The 25302-nt window shown below is 38.4% G+C and overlaps 1 protein-coding gene across 1 annotated transcript in view; it reads right to left on the bottom strand.

Annotated features, from left to right (window-relative positions):
• Positions 1-24827, bottom strand: part of LOC128218498 (sodium- and chloride-dependent glycine transporter 1-like) — a 28528-nt gene extending 3701 nt beyond the window's left edge. Inside the window, exons 1-14 of the mRNA XM_052926172.1 lie at positions 24461-24827; positions 23445-23582; positions 22921-23087; positions 18202-18344; positions 17492-17641; positions 15985-16153; positions 15239-15371; positions 11258-11392; positions 9134-9237; positions 6814-6938; positions 6070-6182; positions 5662-5790; positions 5208-5307; positions 4642-4742 (exon numbers count right to left, since the gene is read on the bottom strand). Of these exons, the coding sequence (XP_052782132.1) occupies positions 4642-4742; positions 5208-5307; positions 5662-5790; positions 6070-6182; positions 6814-6938; positions 9134-9237; positions 11258-11392; positions 15239-15371; positions 15985-16153; positions 17492-17641; positions 18202-18344; positions 22921-23087; positions 23445-23582; positions 24461-24481 (1728 nt within the window). The 5' untranslated portion in view covers positions 24482-24827. The remainder of the gene's footprint in view (positions 1-4641; positions 4743-5207; positions 5308-5661; positions 5791-6069; positions 6183-6813; positions 6939-9133; positions 9238-11257; positions 11393-15238; positions 15372-15984; positions 16154-17491; positions 17642-18201; positions 18345-22920; positions 23088-23444; positions 23583-24460) is intronic.
• Positions 24828-25302: the final 475 nt, after the last annotated feature.

Genomic DNA, 25302 nt, shown 5'->3' on the forward strand with positions numbered 1-25302 from the left:
AAATAGTAGAGCCGATGATGCGATGAGTGCTAAGATTAACTGAAATAGTAGAGGCGATGCTGTGATGCGTGCTAAGATTAACTGAAATAGTAGAGCCGATGCTGCGATGAGTGCTAAGATTAACTGAAATAGTAGAGCCGATGATGCGATGAGTGCTAAGATTAACTGGAATAGTAGAGCCGATGATGCGATGAGTGCTAAGATTAACTGGAATAGTAGAGCCGATGATGTGATGAGTGCTAAGATTAACAGGAATAGTAGAGCCGATGATGCGATGAGTGCTAAGATTAACTGGAATAGTAGAGCCGATGCTGCGATGAGTGCTAAGATTAACTGAAATAGTAGAGCCGATGCTGCGATGAGTGCTAAGATTAACTGAAATAGTAGAGCCGATGATGTGATGAGTTCTAAGATTAACTGGAATAGTAGAGCCGATGATGTGATGAGTGCTAAGATTAACTGGAATAGTAGAGCCGATGATGTGATGAGTGCTAAGATAAACTGGAATAGTAGAGCCGATGATGTGATGAGTGCTAAGATTAACTGGAATAGTAGAGGCGATGATGCGATGAGTGCTAAGATTAACTGGAATAGCAGAGCCGATGATGTGATGCGTACTAAGATTAACTGGAATAGTAGAGCCGATGATGTGATGAGTGCTAAGATTAACTGGAATAGTAGAGGCGATGATGCGATGAGTGCTAAGATTAACTGGAATAGTAGAGGCGATGATGCGATGAGTGCTAAGATTAACTGGAATAGTAGAGCCGATGATGTGATGAGTGCTAAGATAAACTGAAATAGTAGAGCCGATAATGCGATGAGTGCTAAAATTAACTGAAATAGTAGAGCCGATGATGCGATGAGTGCTAAGATTAACTGGAATAGTAGAGCCGATGATGCGATGAGTGCTAAGATTAACTGGAATAGTAGAGCCGATGATGCGATGAGTGCTAAGATTAACTGGAATAGTAGAGCCGATGATGCTATGCGTACTAAGATAAACTGGAATAGTAGAGCCGATGATGCGATTAGTGCTAAGATTAACTGGAATAGTAGAGCCGATGATGTGATGAGTGCTAAGATTAACTGAAATAGTAGAGCCGATGATGTGATGAGTGCTAAGGTTAACTGGAATAGTAGAGCCGATGATGTGATGAGTGCTAAGATTAACTGGAATAGTAGAGCCGATGATGCGATGAGTGCTAAGATTAACTGGAATAGTAGAGCCGATGATGCGATGAGTGCTAAGATTAACTGGAATAATAGAGCCGATGATGTGATGCGTACTAAGATTAACTGGAATAGAAGAGCCGATGATGTGATGAGTGCTAAGATTAACTGGAATAGTAGAGCCGATGATGTGATGAGTGCTAAGATTAACTGGAATAGTAGAGCCGATGATGCGATGAGTGCTAAGATTAACTGAAATAGTAGAGCCGATGATGTGATGAGTACTAAGATAAACTGGAATAGTAGAGCCGATGATGTGATGAGTGCTGCGATGAGTGCTAAGATTAACTGGAATAGCAGAGCCGATGATGCGATGAGTGCTAAGATTAACTGGAATAGCAGAGCCGATGCTGCGATGAGTGCTAAGATTAACTGGAATAGCAGAGCCGATGCTGCGATGAGTGCTAAGATTAACTGGAATAGCAGAGCCGATGCTGCGATGCGTACTAAGATTAACTGGAATAGTAGAGCCGATGATGTGATGAGTGCTAAGATGAACTGGAATAGTAGAGCCGATGATGTGATGAGTGCTAAGATTAACTGAAATAGTAGAGCCGATGCTGTGATGAGTACTAAGATTAACTGGAATAGTAGAGCCGATGATGTGATGAGTGCTAAGATCAACTGGAATAGTAGAGGCGATGATGTGATGAGTGCTAAGATAAACTGGAATAGTAGAGCCGATGATGTGATGCGTACTAAGATTAACTGGAATAGTAGAGCCGATGATGTGATGAGTGCTAAGATTAACTGAAATAGTAGAGCCGATGATGCGATGAGTGCTAAGATTAACTGGAATAGTAGAGCCGATGATGTGATGCGTGCTAAGATTAACTGGAATAGTAGAGCCGATGATGTGATGAGTGCTAAGATTAACTGGAATAGTAGAGCCGATGATGCGATGAGTGCTAAGATTAACTGGAATAGTAGAGCCGATGATGTGATGCGTACTAAGATAAACTGAAATAGTAGAGCCGATGATGTGATGAGTGCTAAGATTAACTGGAATAGTAGAGCCGATGATGCGATGAGTGCTAAGATTAACTGGAATAGTAGAGCCGATGATGCGATGAGTGCTAAGATTAACTGGAATAGTAGAGCCGATGATGCGATGAGTGCTAAGATTAACTGGAATAGTAGAGCCGATGATGTGATGCGTACTAAGATAAACTGAAATAGTAGAGCCGATGATGTGATGAGTGCTAAGATTAACTGGAATAGTAGAGCCGATGATGCGATGAGTGCTAAGATTAACTGGAATAGTAGAGGCGATGATGTGATGTGTACTAAGATGAACTGAAATAGTAGAGCCGATGCTGAACTCGAATTTAACGGGGGTTCTTAAGCGTTAAGCTGAACTGGAATTTTACGGGCGTTCTTATGCGTTAAGCTGAACCGGAATTTTACAGGCGTTCTTATGCGTTAAGCTGAACTGGAATTTTACGGGCGTTCTTATGCGTTAAGCTGAACTGGAATTTTACGGGCATTCTTATGCGTTAAGCTGAACTGGAATTTTACGGGCGTTCTTATGCGTTAAGCTGAATTGGAATTTTACGGGCGTTCTTATGCGTTAAGCTGTATTGGAATTTTACGGGCGTTCTTATGCGTTAAGCTGAACTGGAATTTTACGGGCGTTCTTATGCGTTAAGCTGAGTTGGAATTTTACAGGCGTTTTTATGCGTTAAGCTGTATTGGAATTTACGGGCGTTCTTATGCGTTAAGCTGAACTGGAATTTTAGGGGCGTTCTTATGCGTTAAGCTGAACTGGAATTTTACGGGCGTTCTTATGCGTTAAGCTGAGTTGGAATTTTACAGGCGTTCTTATGCGTTAAGCTGTATTGGACTTTTACGGGCGTTCTTATGCGTTAAGCTGAACTGGAATTTTACGGGCGTTCTTATGCGTTAAGCTGAGTTGGAATTTACGGGCGTTCTTATGCGTTAAGCTGTATTGGAATTTTCCGGGCGTTCTTATGCGTTAAGCTAAACTGGAATTTTACGGGCGTTCTTATGCGTTAGGCTGAGTTGGAATTTTACAGGCGTTCTTATGCGTTAAGCTGTATTGGAATTTACGGGCGTTCTTATGCGTTAAGCTGTATTGGAATTTTACGGGCGTTCTTGTGCGTAAAGCTGAATTGGAATTTTACGGGCGTTCTTATGCGTTAGGCTGAATTGGAATTTTACGGGCGTTCTTGTGCGTAAAGCTGAATTGGAATTTTACAGGCGTTCTTATGCGTTAAGCTGAATTGGAATTTTACGGGCGTTCTTATGCGTTAAGCTGAGTTGGAATTTTACGGGCGTTCTTATGCGTTAAGCTGAGTAGGAATTTTACGGGCGTTCTTATGCGTTAAGCTGAATTGGAGTTTTACGGGCGTTCTTATGCGTTAAGCTGAATTGGAATTTTACGGGCGTTCTTATGCGTTAAGCTGAATTGGAATTTTACGGGCGTTCTTATGCGTTAAGCTGAAATGAAATTTTACGGACGTTCTGTGGTGGATGCATAGCAGAACTGGAATTTTACGGGCGTTCTTATGCGTTAAGCTGAATTGGAGTTTTACGGGCGTTCTTATGCGTTAAGCTGAATTGGAATTTTATGGGCGTTCTTATGCGTTAAGCTGAATTGGAATTTTACCGGCGTTCTTATGCGTTAAGCTGAAATGAAATTTTACGGACGTTCTGTGGTGGATGCATAGCAGAACTCGAATTAAACGGGTGTTCTTATGCGTTAAGCTGAACTTTAATTTTACGGGCGTACTTATGTGTTAAGCTGAACGGGAATTTTACAGCGGTTCTTATGCGTTCAGATGAATTGGAATTTTACGGGCGTTCTTATGCGTTAAGCTGCACTGGAATGTTACGGACGTTCTGTGATGGATGCATAGCAGAACTCGAATTAAACGGGTGTTCTTGTGATATATATGCGTTTAGCTGAACTGATTCTAAATCGGAATTTTGTGATACAATAAAGCTTAACCCGAATAACATAGGCGTTATGGTGATAAATACGAAGTCGAATTGGAATTGTACAATCCTACTTGTAATTTATGCATATTAAGATTAGAAATGCACTGAAGTCTCTTTGATATAAGCGTAGCTACACTGGAATTATACCTATGTTTTTTAGATATATGTCAAGCTGAACTCGAAGTATTCGGGCATACTTATGTTTTCTGTGAATATGAAACTACATCGGCGATTTTGTGATATGCCAAGCATAACTGAAATTAAACAACTGGATTTTGTGTGGCGTATGCGTAGCTGAGCTTGAATCATTCGGGCAGTATAGTGATATGTATACGAAAATGAAGTAGAATAAAACGGGCGTTCTCACCCAAAATATATCTACAACCAGGTGCTTATTCAAAAATAACGTTTGACATTAATCAATGAAATAAATACTAGAAAACTTACAAGGACGGAAAGAGGACTGACAGCATACCAACATATCTTCCAGAACAACTTTTGCTCAAATCCTAACATCACTTCAAGATCTTTGCAAAATCGCGGCACGCCTGAAAATAATTTCACACTGTATGGATACAAAACACAAGCTTTAAATATATTTCAGCATACTTGCAAAAATTCATAATCGGCACTCCAGCGTATCATAATCTATATGATACCTTGGGCAAATTGGCTAGGGAAACTTCGTAAATCTTGAATATTCATAAGCATTTTTTGACCAATGAAATAGCCGATGACAAAAAGGAAAGAATCTCCTTTGTGAAAAATTACCGGCATATTTAACAATATCCTGCTTAAAACGATTTTAAGCCGTGATATCATACGATTCCTTTGGACCGAGATTACATCCGTAACTTCTCAACCAATCAGGCGGAAGCTGATTTTCCCAGGGTATCATATAGGTTATGATACGCTGGTGTGCCGAGGATGAAAGAACAGCATTGTCTTGCTTCATAAATCCGTCAAATTCATACTGCAGAAAACGACGATCTGATGATATACATAATGCTTACCGTAACAATACGCAATGGCTATATTTTCAGCGAAGCCAATAATGAGCAGTGTCCATCCACCAACGTAATTGTCCATAAGTTGTAAAAGATACATGCCTCCCTGAAAAAGCGTAAGTGTCCGTAAGTTATAAAAGGTACATTCCTCTCTTTCATATTTCGTTATATTCACCTACATGTGTAGGCCCGGAGCCCCTGATATGACGTAATACACGCACTTTGTTTCGTTTGAAATACTTATTTTACATTCGTTATATCGAAATTTATTTCGAGATAACAGTAGCCTTTTTTTAAATGACAATTTCATATAAATTGTAATAATGGAAAAATAATTTCGTTATCGGATAATTGGAAAATATTTTCGCATCGAAACGCAGTTTTATTATTTTTTAATATAAGCGTGTTTTATGAAGAAGATCGTACACTTTAATAATAATTTGAGAGTACATGTACTCACGGAACACGTGAGGGGCAGTCCAAGAAGGAAAAAGAGGGCGCAGATGGTGAGGATGACGAGCGTCTTCCGGGGACGAAGGGACGGCACCTGGTCCATGCATCCGGTCAACACAGTTTCAACCATCGCGAACTGGGAATGTGACATAAATGGTTATATGTTTTCAGAATTGTAAAAATGCTGCCTTCAAGCAGTTCGTTTTTCATGTTTGTTTTCGTATTTTATTTTCTAGACGGTTGCATTATAAATGCCCTTGAAAAAAGTACAAGAAGTTATATTAATCTAGTATCTTAAGTGAGTGTACCGTTCATTAAAGGGGCCGTGAACTCGAACCCCACTTTGTGTATTTTTTTCATGGCCTGTTATATTTAGAACTTTAACAATACTTTACGGCGATGACATACAACTTACTTGGCTGTCCAAGCCCAGCGTTATTAACATGAAGAAAAACAATATGGACCAAAATGGCGGCGCTGGCAGGTTGGTTACCGCTTCCGGGTAAACTACGAACGCTAGCCCCGCCCCTGAAAATACCACAGAAGGTAGTATCATTTGATGGTTTGCAATTCGTACAAGAAGAAAACATCGTAAATCTTCTTTAAGTTCACGTAATAGTAAACACGATGCTACAAAAGCCTTAGCAGTTAGAACTCATGCATTGTCAGGAACACTGTCCGTTTTAAATCTATAAAGATGCACTCTTACTCCCAAATAAGATGGACCACAATTAATACAATTGGTTTCATTTACCGAAAAGGATATTTGGATATCGAAAACAATGGTTCTTATGAAGGATTTCGAGTTTAATTTAAAAGGAATGTGCAGAAAGCACGGCATTTCTACCTTATGAGACGATATACAGTTAATCATTGTAAATCTTTTAGCACACACCAGTCTTTTAATATGTGTGCGTTTTTTAGCTATTAAATACACGGTTACAATCTTGTTATCATTGATTTCGTAATTTCCATAAATGCATTATTTAGCAAGTTGATAAAGGTTTATCATTCAAAACTATTGTTTGTTATGCAAATGTATGTGAATGTATTGTATGTGTGCGAGTGTCACTTTACACATAGCACAATTATTACTTTCCAAACATTATTGGCAATTATAAGAATGTGTATCCCAAAAGTTTAATGGGAGTTCCCGTACCGTCCTGCGCCACCTTGTCCACAGTGGTGCCCTGTTGACCCGCCATGAATCCCAGGTAAGAGAAAATAACGAAGCCCGCGAATATGCACGTGAAAAAGTCACCAAGAACCACGATGATCGTATCTCTACAAAGTAAAAAAAGAAGAATGAAATTGAAATATCAATGCAATACTGTTCTCGACAAAGTAATGCAAACGATTTGATATACAAGGAGCCATCACTGACTAGAGAAACACTAGCGAAACAGGCGACAAAAGCCATTACAAATATATTATGATATCAAAAACATTTTGGTTATTTACACCAGAAAGACGCTTTTAAATTGTTTGACTCAATTGTACAACCTATTTTGTGTTATTGTGCCGATATATGGGGATACGGTTATTCTGAATGTACGGAGAAAGTCCATATTGACTTCTGTAAACGGATTTGTGGTTTAAACCAGTCTGTTGCTAACTTTTTTGCATTAAGTGAGTGTGGAAGAAACCCTATGTCCATACAATATTCAACACGATGCATTAAGTACTGGTTAAAACTGATACACATGCCAGAAAACCGTTATCCACGACAGAGTTATCTTATGCTTAAATCACTGGATGAATCAGGTCGTACAACATGGGCAACAAGTGTGAAGAAATTATTATTTGAGAACGGTTTTGGTTATGCGTGGATTTCACAAGAGATTGGAAACCAAGAACATTTCTTAAGGCTATTTATTGAAAGACTTAAAGATTGTGTTGTACAACAACTGTATTCATATATAGAGGCTTCACCTAAGGCAGTCCATTACAAACATTTCAAAACTGCTCTTGATCCTGAACGATATTGTTCATGTGATCTATCGTATATATTGAAAAGACACTTGTCCAACTTTAGGTGCTCAAGTCACCCGCTGATGATTGAAAAGGGTCGACACCTGAATATTGAGCGAGAATTTAGATTTTGCCCATATTGTTTGTCCAAACATATATATGTCATTGAAGACGAATTCCGCATGTTCATGATTTGTCCGTTGTATGCAAATTTGCGAAATGAATATTTCAAACCTAACTGGATTTTGTCTATTCCCACGCAAGCAGTTTTCTACAACATTATGTCAGAAGTGTCAATAAATAGTATTGTACTGATTTCAAAATATATTCACAACGCTTTTATAACAAGAGAAACATTTCTTAAACGTAATGATAACTCGTTATAGTGTTATTCACCTGTGCCTTATTATTATATATGCATCTTATTCTTATACCAGAAGCTTATGAATGCAATATTGATGTACAAGCATGTCGATTCTTTGCATTTTTAAACATTTGTTTAAAGGAGTTTGCAAGAATATTATTGATATCTCATTGCTTTAAAATATGTCTTGTTCATCATTGTATTATATCTATGTTGTTAAACGTATATTTATGAATAACTGTATTATGGGCCGGACGCCTTCGAATACAATAAACTATATGTTATGTTATGTTATGTTATGTTATGTTATGTTATGTTATCACTGAATAATAAATGACAGGGCAAACGATTGGCATACTGTATTGCCCAAACACGGTACCACCGCCACTAAACGCCAACTCGACCACTTATCGTTGGTGCAAAGAAAATGAGCCGTCGAGCCGTGGTGTAGCTGTGTCTTGTGTTTACTTCTACAAACGTGAGTATGATTTATATTTGTTTTAGTATTTTTATTAAACGGACATGTTTCGAAGAGAAAATGTCAGAGAACGTGGTACCGTGTAAGAACTCTCTAACTACAGGTTGGCTACGAGTTCGTTTCAATGTTGTGATAACTCTTGCGCCAGGAGCTTTTCTCCAGAATCGGACGTGTGCATATTTTGAGATCTGCTAGCATTTCAAGTACACTTCGTTGCTAAAACACACCTTAAGAACATAATGGCGCATGCAACAATAGCTACATGTATAGTACTTACGCCGGAACACACCAAAACTAAGCACTTCATGCTACGGCACAGTTCGGGAGGTCGGTTTGACTTCGACTTAAGAACGAGTCACGATCCCAGAAAAATGCACATGTGGTTCGTTCTCGTATTCATAATTATTTACTTGATGTTTGGAAAAAATCGACAGGTCGGTACTGCATTAAACAAGTAGATTCTCCATTGGCGCCATTAGCGTTAGTTGACGTTACGCTTGTTAGCCATAACGTCATGTGTTTCCAGGTGGTTTTCCGTTGCCTCAACACCAACGTGCGCCTAGCAACGTGTCTCCGAGATTAGCATACAGGTCACTGTTGTTACCACTTGCTAGATATGTATTCGTTGTTAAAATATATCATGAAACGGTTATTAAGGTTTCTTACTTGAGTATGTTGTTATGGAAACGGTTGTAGCTTGAGAGAGTGACCAGTCCGCCGCCCGCTATCGACATGGAGAAAAAGATCTGAACCGCTGCATCCTTCCACACCTGGGTGAACATTATATTTAGAAAGAAGTACGTATATTGCTTATAACACTAACAGTGTATGTACTAACTTACTTGTTTCACCAGTAAGGAAAACACGTTACACTCCCATTCCACCAGTAAGGAACACGCGTTATACTACTGTTTCACCAGTAAGGAACACGCGTTACACTACTGTTTCACCAGTATGGAACACGCGTTACACTACTGTTTCACAAATAAGGAACACGCGTTACACTAATGTTCCACCAGTAAGGAACACACGTTACACTACCGTTCCACCAGTAAGGAACACACGTTACACTACTGTTTCACCAGTAAGGAACACGCGTTACACTACTGTTTCACCAGTAAGGAACATACGTTACACTACTGTTTCACCAGTAAGGAACACACGTTACACTACTGTTGCACCAGTAAGGAACACACGTTACACTCCCATTCCACCAGTAAGGAACACGCGTTACACTCCCATTCCACCAGTAAGGAACAAGCGTAACACTACCGTTTCACCAGTAAGGAACACACGTTACACTACTGTTTCACCAGTAAGGAACACACGTTACACTCCCATTCCACCAGTAAGGAACACGCGTTACACTCCCATTCCACCAGTAAGGAACAAGCGTTACACTCCCATTCCACCAGTAAGGAACACACGTTACACTCCCATTCCACCAGTAAGGAACACACGTTACACTACCGTTCCACCAGTAAGGAACACACGTTACACTACTGTTTCACCAGTAAGGAACACGCGTTACACTACTGTTTCACCAGTAAGGAACATACGTTACACTACTGTTTCACCAGTAAGGAACACACGTTACACTACTGTTTCACCAGTAAGGAACACACGTTACACTCCCATTCCACCAGTAAGGAACACGCGTTACACTCCCATTCCACCAGTAAGGAACAAGCGTAACACTACCTTTTCACCAGTAAGGAACACACGTTACACTACTGTTTCACCAGTAAGGAACACACGTTACACTCCCATTCCACCAGTAAGGAACACGCGTTACACTCCCATTCCACCAGTAAGGAACAAGCGTTACACTCCCATTCCACCAGTAAGGAACACGCGTTACACTCCCATTCCACCAGTAAGGAACAAGCGTTACACTCCCATTCCACCAGTAAGGAACAAGCGTTACACTCCCATTCCACCAGTAAGGAACAAGCGTTACACTACCGTTCCACCAGTAAGGAACACACGTTACACTACCGTTCCACCAGTAAGGAACACGCGTTACACTCCCATTCAATCAATAAGGAACGCGCGTTACACTCCCATTCCACCAGTAAGGAACAAGCGTTACACTCCCATTCCACCAGTAAGGAACACGCGTTACACTACCTTTCCACCAGTAAGGAACACGCGTTACACTCCCATTCCACCAGTAAGGAACACGCGTTACACTCCCATTCCACCAGTAAGGACCCATTCCACCAGTAAGGAACAAGCGTTACACTCCCATTCCACCAGTAAGGAACAAGCGTTACACTCCCATTCCACCAGTAAGGAACAAGCGTTACACTCCCATTCCACCAGTAAGGAACACGCGTCACCCTACCGTTTCACCAGTAAGGAACACGCGTTACACTACCGTTCCACCAGTAAGGAACACGCGTTACACTCCCATACCAACAGTAAGGAACGCGCGTTACACTACCGTTCCACCAATAAGGAACACACGTTACACTACCGTTCCACCAGTAAGGAACACGCGTTACACTACCGTTCAGCCAGTAAGGAAAACACGTTACACTACCGTTCCACTAGTAAGGAACACACATGACACTAGCGTTTCACCAGTAAGGAACACACGTGAAACTATCGTTCCATCAATAAGTAACACGCGTTACACTACCGTTCCACCGGTAGGGAGCACACGTGAAACTATCGTTCTACCAGTAAGGAACACACGTGAAACTATCGTTCTACCAGTAAGGAACACACGTGAAATTATCATTCTCAAGTAAGGAACACACGTGAAACAACAATTCCACAACATACCCTTGCTTCGAGAAGCTTGGACCAGACTGGAAAGATGAAGAATTTGATTCCTTCTCCGGCGTTAGGCAGCGTCACTCCGCGGAAAAACAGGATAATCAATACCACGTAGGGAAATATCGCGGTGAAATACACGACCTGTGGAAACAGAATGCAATTTATTGATTTTTGTTTTATAACAAACCCTTATCAAATGACTTAACAATACCCTTAGATGACATTGTCGGGAAAAGAGAAGAGAAGTCCCCCCTCCCAAAGGCTTATCTTCAAACATTTTAACCTAGAAAATACCCAAATGTTCGACACAATAGGTTAGTGACTTAACGTCACGTATGTTGTTTGTGTAAAAAGTTACACTTAATCCCAATAAGTATTATTCGTATTTCAACTTGTAATTTAGACTTGAACAGTTTGTCAAAAGAATAACAGCTATCTTAAGAGGTGAAAAGTTCTTAGATATGATTTTGATGCATGCTAAACAAATTAAAGGCGAACATGTATATATTCTTTTTTTCTTATTGCGCTAAAACACAGATACAAATGGCTTATAGACAATTCTGCAATAAATCTATGCTTGATAGTTTGCATAACAGATAAACTAGATAACATTCTAGGCAGAAGAAATTTCAAATGTTTAACAATGTCTCAGAAGTTTGATCAGCGAGCGTGTTAATATTTCAATTTGTTCAATGTGCGCTAAATTTGACACTACATATAAAGCTCACTTCACGCAACCTTGTCCACTATCATCACTATAAGCTACCTTGTCCTAAAAAATCACTACACGCTACCTTGGCCTAAACAATCACTAAACGCTACCTTGTCCTAAACAATCAATACACCTACCTTGTCCTAAACTATCACTATACGCTACCATGTCCTAAACTATCACTATACGCTATCTTGTCCAAACTATCACTATACGCTATCTTGCCCAAACTATCACTATACGCTATCTTGCCCAAACTGTCACTATACGCTATCTTGTCCTAAACAATCAATACACGCTACCATGTCCTAAACTATCACTATACGCTATCTTGCCCAAACTATCACTATACGCTATCTTGCCCAAACTATCACTATACGCTATCTTGTCCAAACAATCACTATACGCTATCTTGTCCTAAACAATCAATAAACGCTACCATGTCCTAAACTATCACTATACGCTACCATGTCCTAAACAATCACTACACGCTACCTTGTCCTTAACAATCACTATACGCTACCATGTCCGAAACTATCACTATACGCTACCATGTCCTAAACTATCACTATACGCTATCTTGCCCAAACTATCACTATACGCTATCTTGTCCAAACTATCACTGTACGCTATCTTGTCCTAAACAATCAATACACGCTACCATGTCATAAACTATCACTATACGCTACCATGTCCTAAACTATCACTATACGCTATCTTGCCCAAACTATCACTATACGCTATCTTGCCCAAACTATCACTATACGCTATCTTGCCTAAAACTATCACTACACGTTACCTTGGCCTAAACTATCACTACACGTTAATTCTCTCCAAAAGTATCACTACTCTCTACTTGTCTTAAACGTTTACTACACGCTACCTTGTCCAAAAATATTACCATACCCTACTTGTCCTAAACTATCACTAAACAATAGCTTGTCAAGTCAATAACAACACGTTACCTTGTTCAAAACTGCCACTACACGCTACCTTGCCAAATCTATCACTACACGCTACCTTGCCAAATCTATCACTACACGCTACCTTGCCAAATCTTTCACTACACGCTACCTTGCCAAATATATCACTACATGCTACTTGCTCAAAAAGCTCAACACTCATTATCTCAATGCTCATGGATTTGATATGAAGCCCAACCTAATAAGCATTGGATATAAGCTTCACATACACTCCGTCTCATATAAAGATTAACACACATTGCATTATATATGGGGCTTAGTACACTGCATATAAAGCTTTACATTATCTTGCAAATAATACATTGTAACTGGATTTAACCTCGCCAATTAAGGTTACTACAAGTGATCTTTCCTATAAAGCCGAGCACACGTATCCTTGCCCAAAAACCTCACTACATATAACATTGCCAATGAAGCTCATCAAACGTTAACTTGCCCATAAACCTCACTACACATAACATTGCCAATGAAGCTCTTCAAACGTTACCTTGCCCGTACACCTCACCTCAATACACATGCCAACTGAAAATTGAACAAACGTTACTTTGACAATAAACCTCACTACATATACCATTGTCAATAAAGGTTAACACACGTTACCTTGCCCATAAACCTCACTACATATACCATTGCAAATAAAGGTTAACACACGTTACCTTGCTCATAAACCTCACTACATATATCATTGCCAATAAAGGTCAACACACGTTACCTTGCCCATAAACCTCAGTACACACACCATTGCCCATAAAGGTTAACACGTGTTACCTTGCCCATAAACCTCACTACATATACCATTGCAAATAAAGGTCAACACACGTTACCTTGTCCATAAACCTCACTACATACATCATTGCCCATAAAGGTTAACACGTGTTACCTTGCCCATAAACATCACTACATAAACCATTGGCAATAAAGGTTAACACGTGTTACTTTGTCCATAAACCTCACTACATATAACATTGCCCATAGAGGTTAAAACGTGTTACCTTGCCCATTTACATCACTACATAAATCATTGCCCATAAAGGTTAACACGTGTTACTTTGTCCATAAACCTCACTACATATACCATTGCCCATAGAGGTTAAAACGTGTTACCTTGCCCATAAACATCACTACATAAACCATTGCCCATAAAGGTCAACACGTGTTACTTTGTCCATAAACATCACTACATATACTATTGCCCATAGAGGTTAAAACGTGTTACCTTGCCCATTAACATCACTACATAAATCATTGTCCATAGAGGTTAACACGTGTTACCTTGCCCATAAACATCACTACATAAACCATTGGCAATTAAGGTTAACACGTGTTACTTTGTCCATAAACCTCACTACATATACCATTGCCCATAGAGGTTAAAACGTGTTACCTTGCCCATTAACACCACTACATAAATCATTGCCCATAAAGGTTAACACGTGTTACTTTGTCCATAAACCTCACTACATATACCATTGCCCATAGAGGTTAAAACGTGTTACCTTGCCCATGAACATCACTACATAAACCATTGCCCATAAAGGTCAACACGTGTTACTTTGCCCATAAACCTCACTACATATAACATTGCCCATAGAGGTTAAAACGTGTTACCTTGCCCATTTACATCACTACATAAATCATTGCCCATAGAGGTTAACAAGTGTTACCTTGCCCATAAACATCACCACATAAACCATTCCCAATAAAGGTTAACACGTGTTACATTGCCCATAAACAACACTACATTAACCATGTCCCATAAAGGTTAACACGTGTTACTTTGCCCATAAACATCACTTCATAAACTATTTCTAATAAATGTCAACACAAGTTACCTTGCCCATAAACATCACTACATAAACCATTGGCAATAAAGGTTAACACGTGTTACCTTACCCATAAACATCACTTCATAAACTGTTCCTAATAAATGTCAACAAACGTTACCTTGCCCATAAACCTCATTACATATTTCATTGCAAATAAAGGTCAACACACGTTACCTTGCCCATAAACCTCACTACATATACCATTGCCAATAAAGGTCAACACAAGTTACCTTGCCCATAAACCTCATTACATATACCATTGTCAATAAAGGTTAACCCACGTTACCTTGCCCATAAACCTCACTACATATACCATTGCCAATAAAGGTCAATACAAGTTACCTTGCCCATAAACCTCACTACATATACCATTCCAAATAAAGTTCAACACAAGTTACCTTGCCCATAAACCTCACTACACATATCATTGCCAAAATAGCTCAACACACGTTACTTTTCCGATTACCTTTCCGGTGGTTTTGATGCCCTTGATGAGGCAGAAGAAGACAGTGATCCAGGCGAGGAGGAGGCACAACACGAGGTACCAGTGAGGCTCTCCGAAATCGTCTATACCATCACTCAACTGCAGCACGACATTACTGAGATAATAAAAGGAATCAGAGATAAGAATTACGCTGAAAACAATTATGAATGGTCGGTGTTCTTGTTTTTTCATTGTAAATATTTCGTTTAGTGGAAATATGCTTGGTAAATTGAAATGATTGAGAGGTGCGGATTGTATGAAACGATCTTAGTCATTAATATTCTACACAATAGCCCGGTCATATTATGAAAGAAATTGTGCATGTTGCGTTTTGAAATTTACTTGCAAAAAATGTAAATATAATTTGAGAAAGCTCAGGACCCACTCCGAATTCATTCAATATGGCCGCCAAAATCCAAGACGGCCGCCGTTACCTGACTGACTTATATTATAATGTGTTTCAGCAGTCGGGGGACCAACGTATGACGTTAAGTAATTTAATTGTAAAATGTTTAAACGATTTTATTATTTAAACTCATGTTATAAAGGTTCGTTTATACAGTAAATCCGTTAAATATATTAAGATGACACACATTAACATTTAGTGCACGAGGACATTTCTCGATACTGAAAAGAGTCGGATGGATATGGCCTAATTTTAATGTATGTTTTTTATTTGATCACAAATGAGAAGAATAAAAGACACAGTTTTGAGATAATAAACGTACTTCCAGTAGATCTCTGCGGGTGAGCGCCTGTATATGCCCTCGTGGTCCTTGAGAAGGTCATCGTCCCAGACGCCAACCATGTCACCCTCCGCGCTCCAACACGTGCCATTAGCCGCCTTAACCTGGGAGTCTTCCGTACAAGCCGCCCGAGGCACGTTACCCGAACACCCTGCACGTTATAAAGGCGTTTTGTTAAATGATGTATCCATGTGCATTTCTATACAGTATGATTTCGTTCCATGGCCGTCTCTCTCTCCGTAATCCATGCCTTCGTCAACCCGTCCGTGTTGCGTCCGTCTCTTCATCCGTTTGATTTTCATTAAACTTCTTAACTCAAATTTCTGATAAATTCTTTATTTGTGTTTTTCAGGGAATAGACACCAGATTGTCCTCAAATCAGCAATAACAGTGTTTCCTCAAAACAAGCCTATAATTATCAATGCAAGCTAGTAAGAGGCCGATAATTCATCATTTTACATGAATATCATGTTGCTGTCAACTCGGAGTTTCCTTGTTAAGAAATAGCTTATAATGGTTATTGAAATCATAAACCTGTTTATTAGTGCAGATAAATATACCGATGATATTGTTAAACTTACTGGTATTGAAGCGGTAGACAACTCTTGTGAAGTTATAATTAAAAAAAACCCGCAAAAACTGCGATAGATGCATGTTTCGAAATCGATGTGATACATCAGTGAGAAAGAATCAAAGCGATGAACGAAACAATATCAATTTTATGCAAGTTTTTTGATAATTTTCTTTTTATCTTGCTGTTGTATCATCTGGTGTCTAGACTCTTGATTATATTTGCGCATGCATTAAAATGTAACTTTCAATCATTAAAGCTGCACTTTTACAGATTGACAGTTTTGACTTTTTTTCTTCTTCTTTTTTATCTCAGTTTTAGCTGTCCATGGCATCAATGCCTTCAATTCAGTCATATAAGATGATTCACAATAGTACAGATCTGAATTATTTGGAAAACTGCCGAAAAACTATTTTTTCCTATAGCGTTTCAGCCATGAAAATATCAATTTTCGAACATGAATATGAAAAAAGAATCTGCGATTTGTTTTGTCAGCAGTCTTGTATGACTAGTTTTCAGACATTATCGCAAAAATTGGCTCATTCCAAGACCAAAAATAAATAAAATTTGTCAAAACGGTGAGAGTGCCGCTTTAACATGTACTGTTGATGGTCTTACATTCGGAACTCCTTGGCCTTTTTACATCGCAATCCACCTTAGATGTATGCCGGTACGTCAGTATAAGTAGTTCGTAAAAATGACCGTTTAAATTCATTACCAGTAAAGTATATTACCGCAAACTAATTTAAGTTTCCCATGAGTTTAGTCATTAAGTTAGACTGCTAAATTGAAATTACTAAGCGACCTACTTGCAGCGTAGTTAAAGTGTACCAATTTCTGACATTGTAAACCGTCCGTATACATCCGAGGTTGTTTTCGATGTAAAATGGCCGAGGAGTTCCGAATGGATGGTCTTACATTCGTTGTTCTTCGTGGTCCTGGGATCACAGTCGGTCCAGGGGAGGACGGAGCGGAAGGATGCGAACATGTAGTAGATGGCCCAGGCCAGCACCATGTTGTAGTACATGGACGTCATGGCTGACACCAGCACCATCGCTATTCCTACACCTGTAATAGTGGAAGGATGGGAACATGTAGTAGATGGCCCAGACCAGCACCATGTTGTAGTACATGGACGTCATGGCTGACACCAACACCATCACTATACCTACGCCTGTAAAATGTGGGGTATCGTTAAAGCTGCACTCTCACAGATTGACGTTTATATTGATTTTTTATTTGGGAACGAGCCATATTTTTCGAAAATGCGTGGAAACTAGTGATATAAGTCTGCTGACAAAAAATCAGATGGCGTCAGTAACGCTTTTTTTTTTAAAGTAAATATGAAAAAGTGCGATCTTGTCTTTTGTTACCAGTCTTATATCGCTGGTTTTCAGATAGTTACGCAAAAAAATGAGTCATTCCATGACAGAAATTTAAAAAAATGGTCAAAGCGGTAAATCTGTGAGATTGCTGCTTTAAACACAGCTTCCATAGAGAATTGTCGGTTCTCCAGTATATAATGTCTCAGCTTAATACGATGTGTATTTTTATGTTTTACAACTACAATGTGCTTTAAAGCAATTCATTAAAAACATGACTACAACCTAAAGTATCGCGATACTTGCCTTTAAAGACGGGAGAAAAGCCCCAGCAGGTCATTGGTCCCCGACTGGCAAACTGTCCAATAGAGGCTTCCATGTAAAACAGGGGCATGCCAACTATAACCATCATAATGGCGAACGGTATGAGAAACGCACCTCCACCATTTCTGAAATGTACCATCAAGTTAAAGCTGCACTCTCACAGATTTACCCAATCGGAACTCCTCGGCTATTATCAAGATATGGCCTCGGATATAATACGGGTCGTAAGAAAATAGTCCATCATGGCCGACCAAGAAGATGTTCAAACAACCAAGAGATATGTTAGACCAAAGACAGAATGAGGAGCGTAACTGTTACCACTTATTTGTGTGTAAGTGTTATTTTTATATTATTGTATTTTATTAAAATATAAAAATGGTTTTAAAAGAGCCCTAATGAGAAACTAAATGGAAATGTCATTAATTCTTAGTGGGTGGGGTAAAGTCTCCTTCCATTTGACAGATTCTAAGAGATATACATTTCATTTCATTAACTTGATATTTTTTTTATAATTAAAATTTACATTCTTTTAACCAAGGATGTATGGTTTATATGTCCGTGAGTGTTGGTATCGAACAGCTTAATGTAATGAAACAATTGATGCCTGTTCACTAATATAGCTCTCTAAATTAGATCTTCATTCAAGTGGTTTAGCAAAATGAGTTTGAACCAGCACACATTTCTTTCAAGCTGGGAGTAAGACTACTATTATTGGTCCCAGTTTGAACTTCATGGTTAAATTCTTTGATATCCACCGGTGGTGGTGATGCAGAAACATTGAAAAATGCTTATATTTTACTGTGCCAATGAAATGCAGACATTTAAATTTTAATCTTATTGTCATTTTCAGAGAGCAGTATGGTACCAGTGGTGCAGCCGCCTCTGAATTCCTGGCTTGTTCTAATGAAAAAAGGCGGATGAGGTAATGGTAGTGCTATATCACTGGTTTCCATACATTTGCACAATAATTGCCAATTGGCTCGTTAAAAGACAAAAATAAAAAGGTGGCAGAACAGTAAAACTGTGGGGATGCAGCTTTAAATTGGTGTTGCACTTAATATTTTGTGAATACTTTTCTGTTGTTGTACAGGCTTTTAAAATAATTGATCTGACAATATAATTCCTATTATTTCTGTTGTATTTTATGTTTTCTATTTCAGGCACTGGAATCCGAATGAAATCAAAAATGCCATTGTATGAGGATTGACCTGCAATGCATGGAAATCATCTAACACAACTGCAACGCCTACCTTGGGGAAATGAGTGCAAGATGGAAACAAAGCATTCAGTGAAACATCTTGTCATCTCAAATATTTGATGACTCAATACTGATGTGAAGTTGCTGATAAAAGTCATCTGTTGGCCTGTGATTATTAGATACACCCAGACACATATTTTAAAAGGGTTATATGGTAAAGGATTTATCTACGCTTAAAGTGGTTTTCCTATATTAAGGAGGGAAGATAACTACAAAAACAGAAACAGATGGCATTGGCAGACCAAATAAAGGAGAACTATTTTGTTCAGTTAAATTTTTAAGACTTTAGAAAAGCCTTTAATAGGGCACATCCTTGCAAATGCCATATTGAAAACTGGGCTCTTTAAAATGTGAAAAGGTGAAAGTGGTCTAGAGGATAAGCCTCAAATCCAAGGTTGTGGGTTCAAGCCCCTCCAAGATACTTTATTGATGTAATAAAAGTTATTCTGAATGACTGTCCTTTTTTGTTTGAAGAAAATGTGTTGAGGTTTTGGCATGGCATAGTGTCATCATCATCATCATCATTGTTGTGTACAAATAAAACATTCAAAACAATGTATTAAAAACCAAACTGTCTAGCCAAGTACTCAAAGAGGCACAAGGATATTGCTAAAGAGACCGGTAATACATTTAGACAAATAAAATGCAAAGAAAGATCTTTAATTCTGACACATGGTAATGCTTAAAATAGTCCTCTCTTTGTGTGTTTATGGTTAAAGTGGAGACATACAGTATTTTTTGTAATGAAGAAATTTGTATGGCAACTTAAAGCCATATATGGGGATTAAACGCCAGAAATATTGTGAAGTCTCCCAAAAGACTCAATGCACTTAAAAGGGCTTGGCACAGAAATGAAAGTAAAAATGGGAGCAAAACCTAATTTATCATTAATTTTACATTGGATTGCATACAGATGGCTCTGTTATTACTTGACTAATATTAAAAATAAAATAAAGAGACATGTTGATCCAAACTGTAATTATTCTTGTTTGCATTTTATGTAGTTGGACATAAAAGAGTCATTTGGTGAAGAGTGATCTAAAGGCTAATTATTCAAAATAGATTAAGTATTATTGAAAAAAGTCTGGTATACATTGCTGAAAAGCTTAGTAACCTGGCTAATTATTTGTTATGGCTTTTATTTACAAAAAAATAAATCGGTTGAGTATCTTATCAGTTACTCTTTTGGTGTTGTTGTTTTTAATAAAAAATGACAATTTACTCAAAGATATTGAGACTAATAATTAAAGATTAAGACAAATATAATGTGTAAGGAAACTTCTAATGAGTGGGTTTTATCCACAGCCTAGGAGGTAAAGTGAAGCATGATCTGCCTTGAACAAATACAATTTTAAGACAAGTTCTGTCAACTTAGTGCACCAGTCAATTGTACCCCCCCCCCCCAGGTTTAGGGGAATACTGGGGTTAACCCGGGGAAATGGGCCGTGTTTTACCTATCAGGTGGCCCTGCAGTGCTGGGTGAATGCGGTGGTTTTAACTTCGCTTAAAATATAGAGGGTAATGGACCTTACCTAGAGTCCCTGGGGTGTGGGGGCATTTGGCAGGGATTTTGCCATTGGATCGTCCGCGCAGGGTGGGGATTTTAGCCGGGGTTGGCTGTACTGAAAGTCAAAGTCCCCACTATTCCCCAGACCTGGGGGGCCGTGGTTACAATTGTCTGGTGCATATCCACATGAACGTTGTACTGGTACTCTAACAATTGAGCTTACTGCGTGGATAGTCACCGCCCCACCCTAACCCCACAGAACTGTTTATACAAAAAAAATCTGCAGCCCAAACCCAATAATGCTGAAGTAAAGGCATGCATAGATTTCAGCTGGTAAAGGTGACTGGGTGCCAAGCTCACACCCATCCTACCACAATCCACAAAACTCTGCACAATGCAATCAATGATTTTACAGAATAGTAATGTTGTTTTAATGGCAAGGCATGGTGTGAAAAATAACACGGCAAAGTTTGACTTAAAACTTACATTTCATAGGGTATTCCTATAACTGTTGAGAAAATGTTGACATTTAGTCCATGCATGCATTTAATCCGATGTAAAGATTCATGCATGCCATGAACCGTATGATCATTTCAATGACTGTCAAGTACATTTTCTGTGTGCTCACGATTTTTCTAGAGGATATAGAGTGCTTCAACCATAAGGAAACATCTAAATATTCATAAAACGAACATTCTTTGAGGTTACAATAAATATTTTCTCTTAAACAAGCACATTTAATTTAACACAATCCATCTCCTTGTTGTTACAATGGGCCTTCTTTACGCGGATTGAAACGGTGTTAATCGCCGGCAGCCGCATCGCACTTTCGTATATCCTTACTACTATTTACGAGGTCTATCTCGAAGCTTGCCGGAGATGGCCGAGTTGTTACGATTGAGATTTACCGTTTTAACAACTTTTTATTTATTTATTTTTGTCTTGGAATGAGCCAATTTATGCGCAAGTATATAACAACCTGTGATATAACACTGCAGACAAAATATCATATCGTAGATTTTCATATTTCCATTCGAAAATTAATGTTTTTAACAGTTACTAACGGTTTAAGAAAAAATGCATAAAAACATCATTTTTTTAACTTTAATATAAAAATCTGCGATCTAATTTTTTTGTCAGCAGTCTTATATAACTGGTTTCCATGGAATTTCGCAAAAATTGGCTCGTTCCAAGACAAAACATAAAAAAGTTGTCAAGACGATTAATCTGTGAGAGTGCAGTTTTAAGATGTACTCTTACTCCTAAATAAGATTTACCATAATTAATAACAATTGTTTTGATATACCTAAAATGATAAATAAATGTTGAAAACAATGGTTCTTATGAAGGATACTGAGTTTAATTTGAAAGAAAGGTGCTGAAAACAGGGTATTTCTATCTCATGAGACAATTCAAGATCAATGTAAATCTATTAGCACTCACCAATCATTTAATATTTTTGTGTTTTCAGCTAATAAATACACGGTTACAATCTTGTTATCAGTAATTAATAATTTTCATAAATGCAATATTTAGTAGGAAATTAAAGGGACATCACTCAAAATTTATCTTTGTTATACATGTGTATGAAATGATTTTGAATAACAGTGTCACTTTAAGAAGTCGATTGACATTATCACGGCCATATGATTCCCGACCTCTTATTGTACGTGGTCAGACTGTCCTTCATTCATTCTTAAGTGGTTAAGCTCTCATATAAAGGGTACCAGTAAGATTGCTTGAAGAGTTATGCGTTCGCCCCAAGCCAATTCGACGGATTTTCCGGAACCAGTACTTTTTACAACATATTCTTAATCGGATGCCGGCGATTTTTTTCGGTCATTGCGTTACAGCTTTACTCCAGATCTATTTAAAAAGCATCGAGTTGTTAAAACTAGATAAACTTTAACTTTTACGGCTATAGTTATGAAGTTACCTGTAGCAGAGGTATGGAAACCTCCAGACGTTGCCGAGGCCGACGGCATACCCGAGGAGCGACAACAGGAAGTCGAACCTGCCGCTCCAGTTGCCGCGCTCCTCGTTCTCATCCACACCATATAGCTGCTTCCGGCTGTCCACTGTATCCACGGTATCCAGTGTGGCCTATATGGGAAGGGGGATAATGTGGAGTTGGTTAATAATTTTGGCATAAGAATTTTAAAAACTGTATTTGCAGTGTAATCTGGTAATTTAAGGAGGTTTATAGAATTGTCATTAGTTTGACTTCAGAAAAAATACAATGATAATTTGGTACCACAACCTTTTATAATTTTACACAGAAGACAAATGACAGTTCCTTTGTTCTTGTTGTTGTTGTTGGTTGTAGTGGTGGTGGTGGTGGTGGTGGTGGTGTCGTTTATGTAAACATAATCGTCCATATTGCTTTGATATTGCCTAAACTTTTTCTTTATCTTTTATTGTTTTAACACTTATTTCTCATGTTGCACTAAGCAATCTTACCCTGGATGTACCGACGTCAAATGCCTTGTTATCATGGGGACCGCCAGGTATTGGGTCAAAGCTGACCTGGCTGATGGTCACGGAGCCCGTAGAGTCGATGGATGATTGGTCTCCGGCCACGCCCTTACCCTCCCTTGACTGTCGGGGGAGAAGTAGCTCAGGTAATTGAAACTAAGTACCAGATCAGGGGAACATTTAGAGTTCATCTATTTTTGAAAAGTTTTATATGTTGCAATACGGACAAGAACGAACATCAAAACAAACATAACAACACTTAAACAACTAGTACATGTATATATCTGTCAAATCTTTGTAAATAAAATCAAAAGGCGTACAGTGCTGTTAAACAATTGTATATTAGTCCGACAATAAATGTCTGACAATGTTGTTGGTAATAATATCAAGGAGATGAAAAGAAATAAAGAAATGTGATGATAATGATGAAGATGGTGATGAAGAAGATGGTGGTGGTGGTGGTGGTGGTGGTGGTGGTGGTGATGATGACGAAGATGATGATGATGATGATGATGATGATGATGATGATGATGATGATGATGAAGATGATGAAGATGATGATTATGAAGATGATGAAGATGATGATGAGATGATGATGATGACAATGGCGACGGCGATGAAGACGACGACGACGATGACGATGATGATGATGATGATGATGATGATTTCTTATTTAAAATATGTTTTACACTGAAATAGAGGTAGACGATAGAAAACATGTTCCCAACAGGGGGATGAATTAAGGCAAAGTACGTCAAACCCATGGCCCTCAGGTACTTAATTAGTGCTGAATTAAATCAAGCAAGATCAGGATGTAAACAGTTCATAATGTTTACAATATAAATTTGCCTTAAGGCACGACCATATTCATTTTGAATCGACCATATCAAACATTTCAGTATAAATGTATACAACAAATGTAAACGCTCCAATAAGTCCAATTCAATACAAAACTTTATAAATACTATAAATGAGATAATAAAGTAACAAGTAGTTCATACCCCTCCTTTTAATCCAGGCATTTTTAAATAGAGATCAAAGGTTTTTCCATATAAGGCTATATGTAATACTGTGGCGTGTTATTGTTTCGTTGTCTTTCGTGTTTTTCACATTGTGCAACTTGTATTCCAACTTAAATCACCTGTTCACTTCCTTTCAACCAAACTTAACTTAAGTAGAGCATTTGAATATATCCAGTATGACACAACGCTGTAATTATGAATTCAAACCTTCCAAAACCTTATCGCGTTACATGGAAATTTTGTGGGCTTTTTTGTGATCTTATATTTCGCTTTGTGGGTGTGATGTGAAGAATGACGATTCACCCCAATACCCAGACGATACAACATTAGTCCATACCCAATGTATACAGCCGTATTGTTATTTGTTAGTTAATCATATTGATTATCGATAGATTAGATTTAAAGCAAGATAATTGCACGCTATGCTGTACTCTTAATTATTAGATGCGTGTGTTTTGAAGGCGAAACAAAATATACAAATATGGATATAAATAATTTATAACAGAAAAAACAATGGTATGAAACTACTGTTTGTATATGTTTAAGGCAAATTTGAGTTATCTCCCTGCTCCATTTAATCTCCAGGAAGGAATAAACTAAGTATGCGTTGTTCAACATAATTCGTATTTGTTCGTCACTGTTAAGTACCCCGTGAAATAAAATGCACCCAGTTCAAAAAAGAAAATCAGTGTACATGTACTTTTTCCCCCCATTTTATCGAATAGGTATCACGTGAAATTAAAGGCGAAATCATAGCGCAGTCTATAAGAAGAAAAGTGATAACTACATCCGGTTATTAAGAGATACGTTGTCCATTGTAA

Source organism: Mya arenaria, chromosome 14, assembly GCF_026914265.1.
Source record: "Mya arenaria isolate MELC-2E11 chromosome 14, ASM2691426v1".
Classification (NCBI taxonomy): domain Eukaryota; kingdom Metazoa; phylum Mollusca; class Bivalvia; order Myida; family Myidae; genus Mya; species Mya arenaria.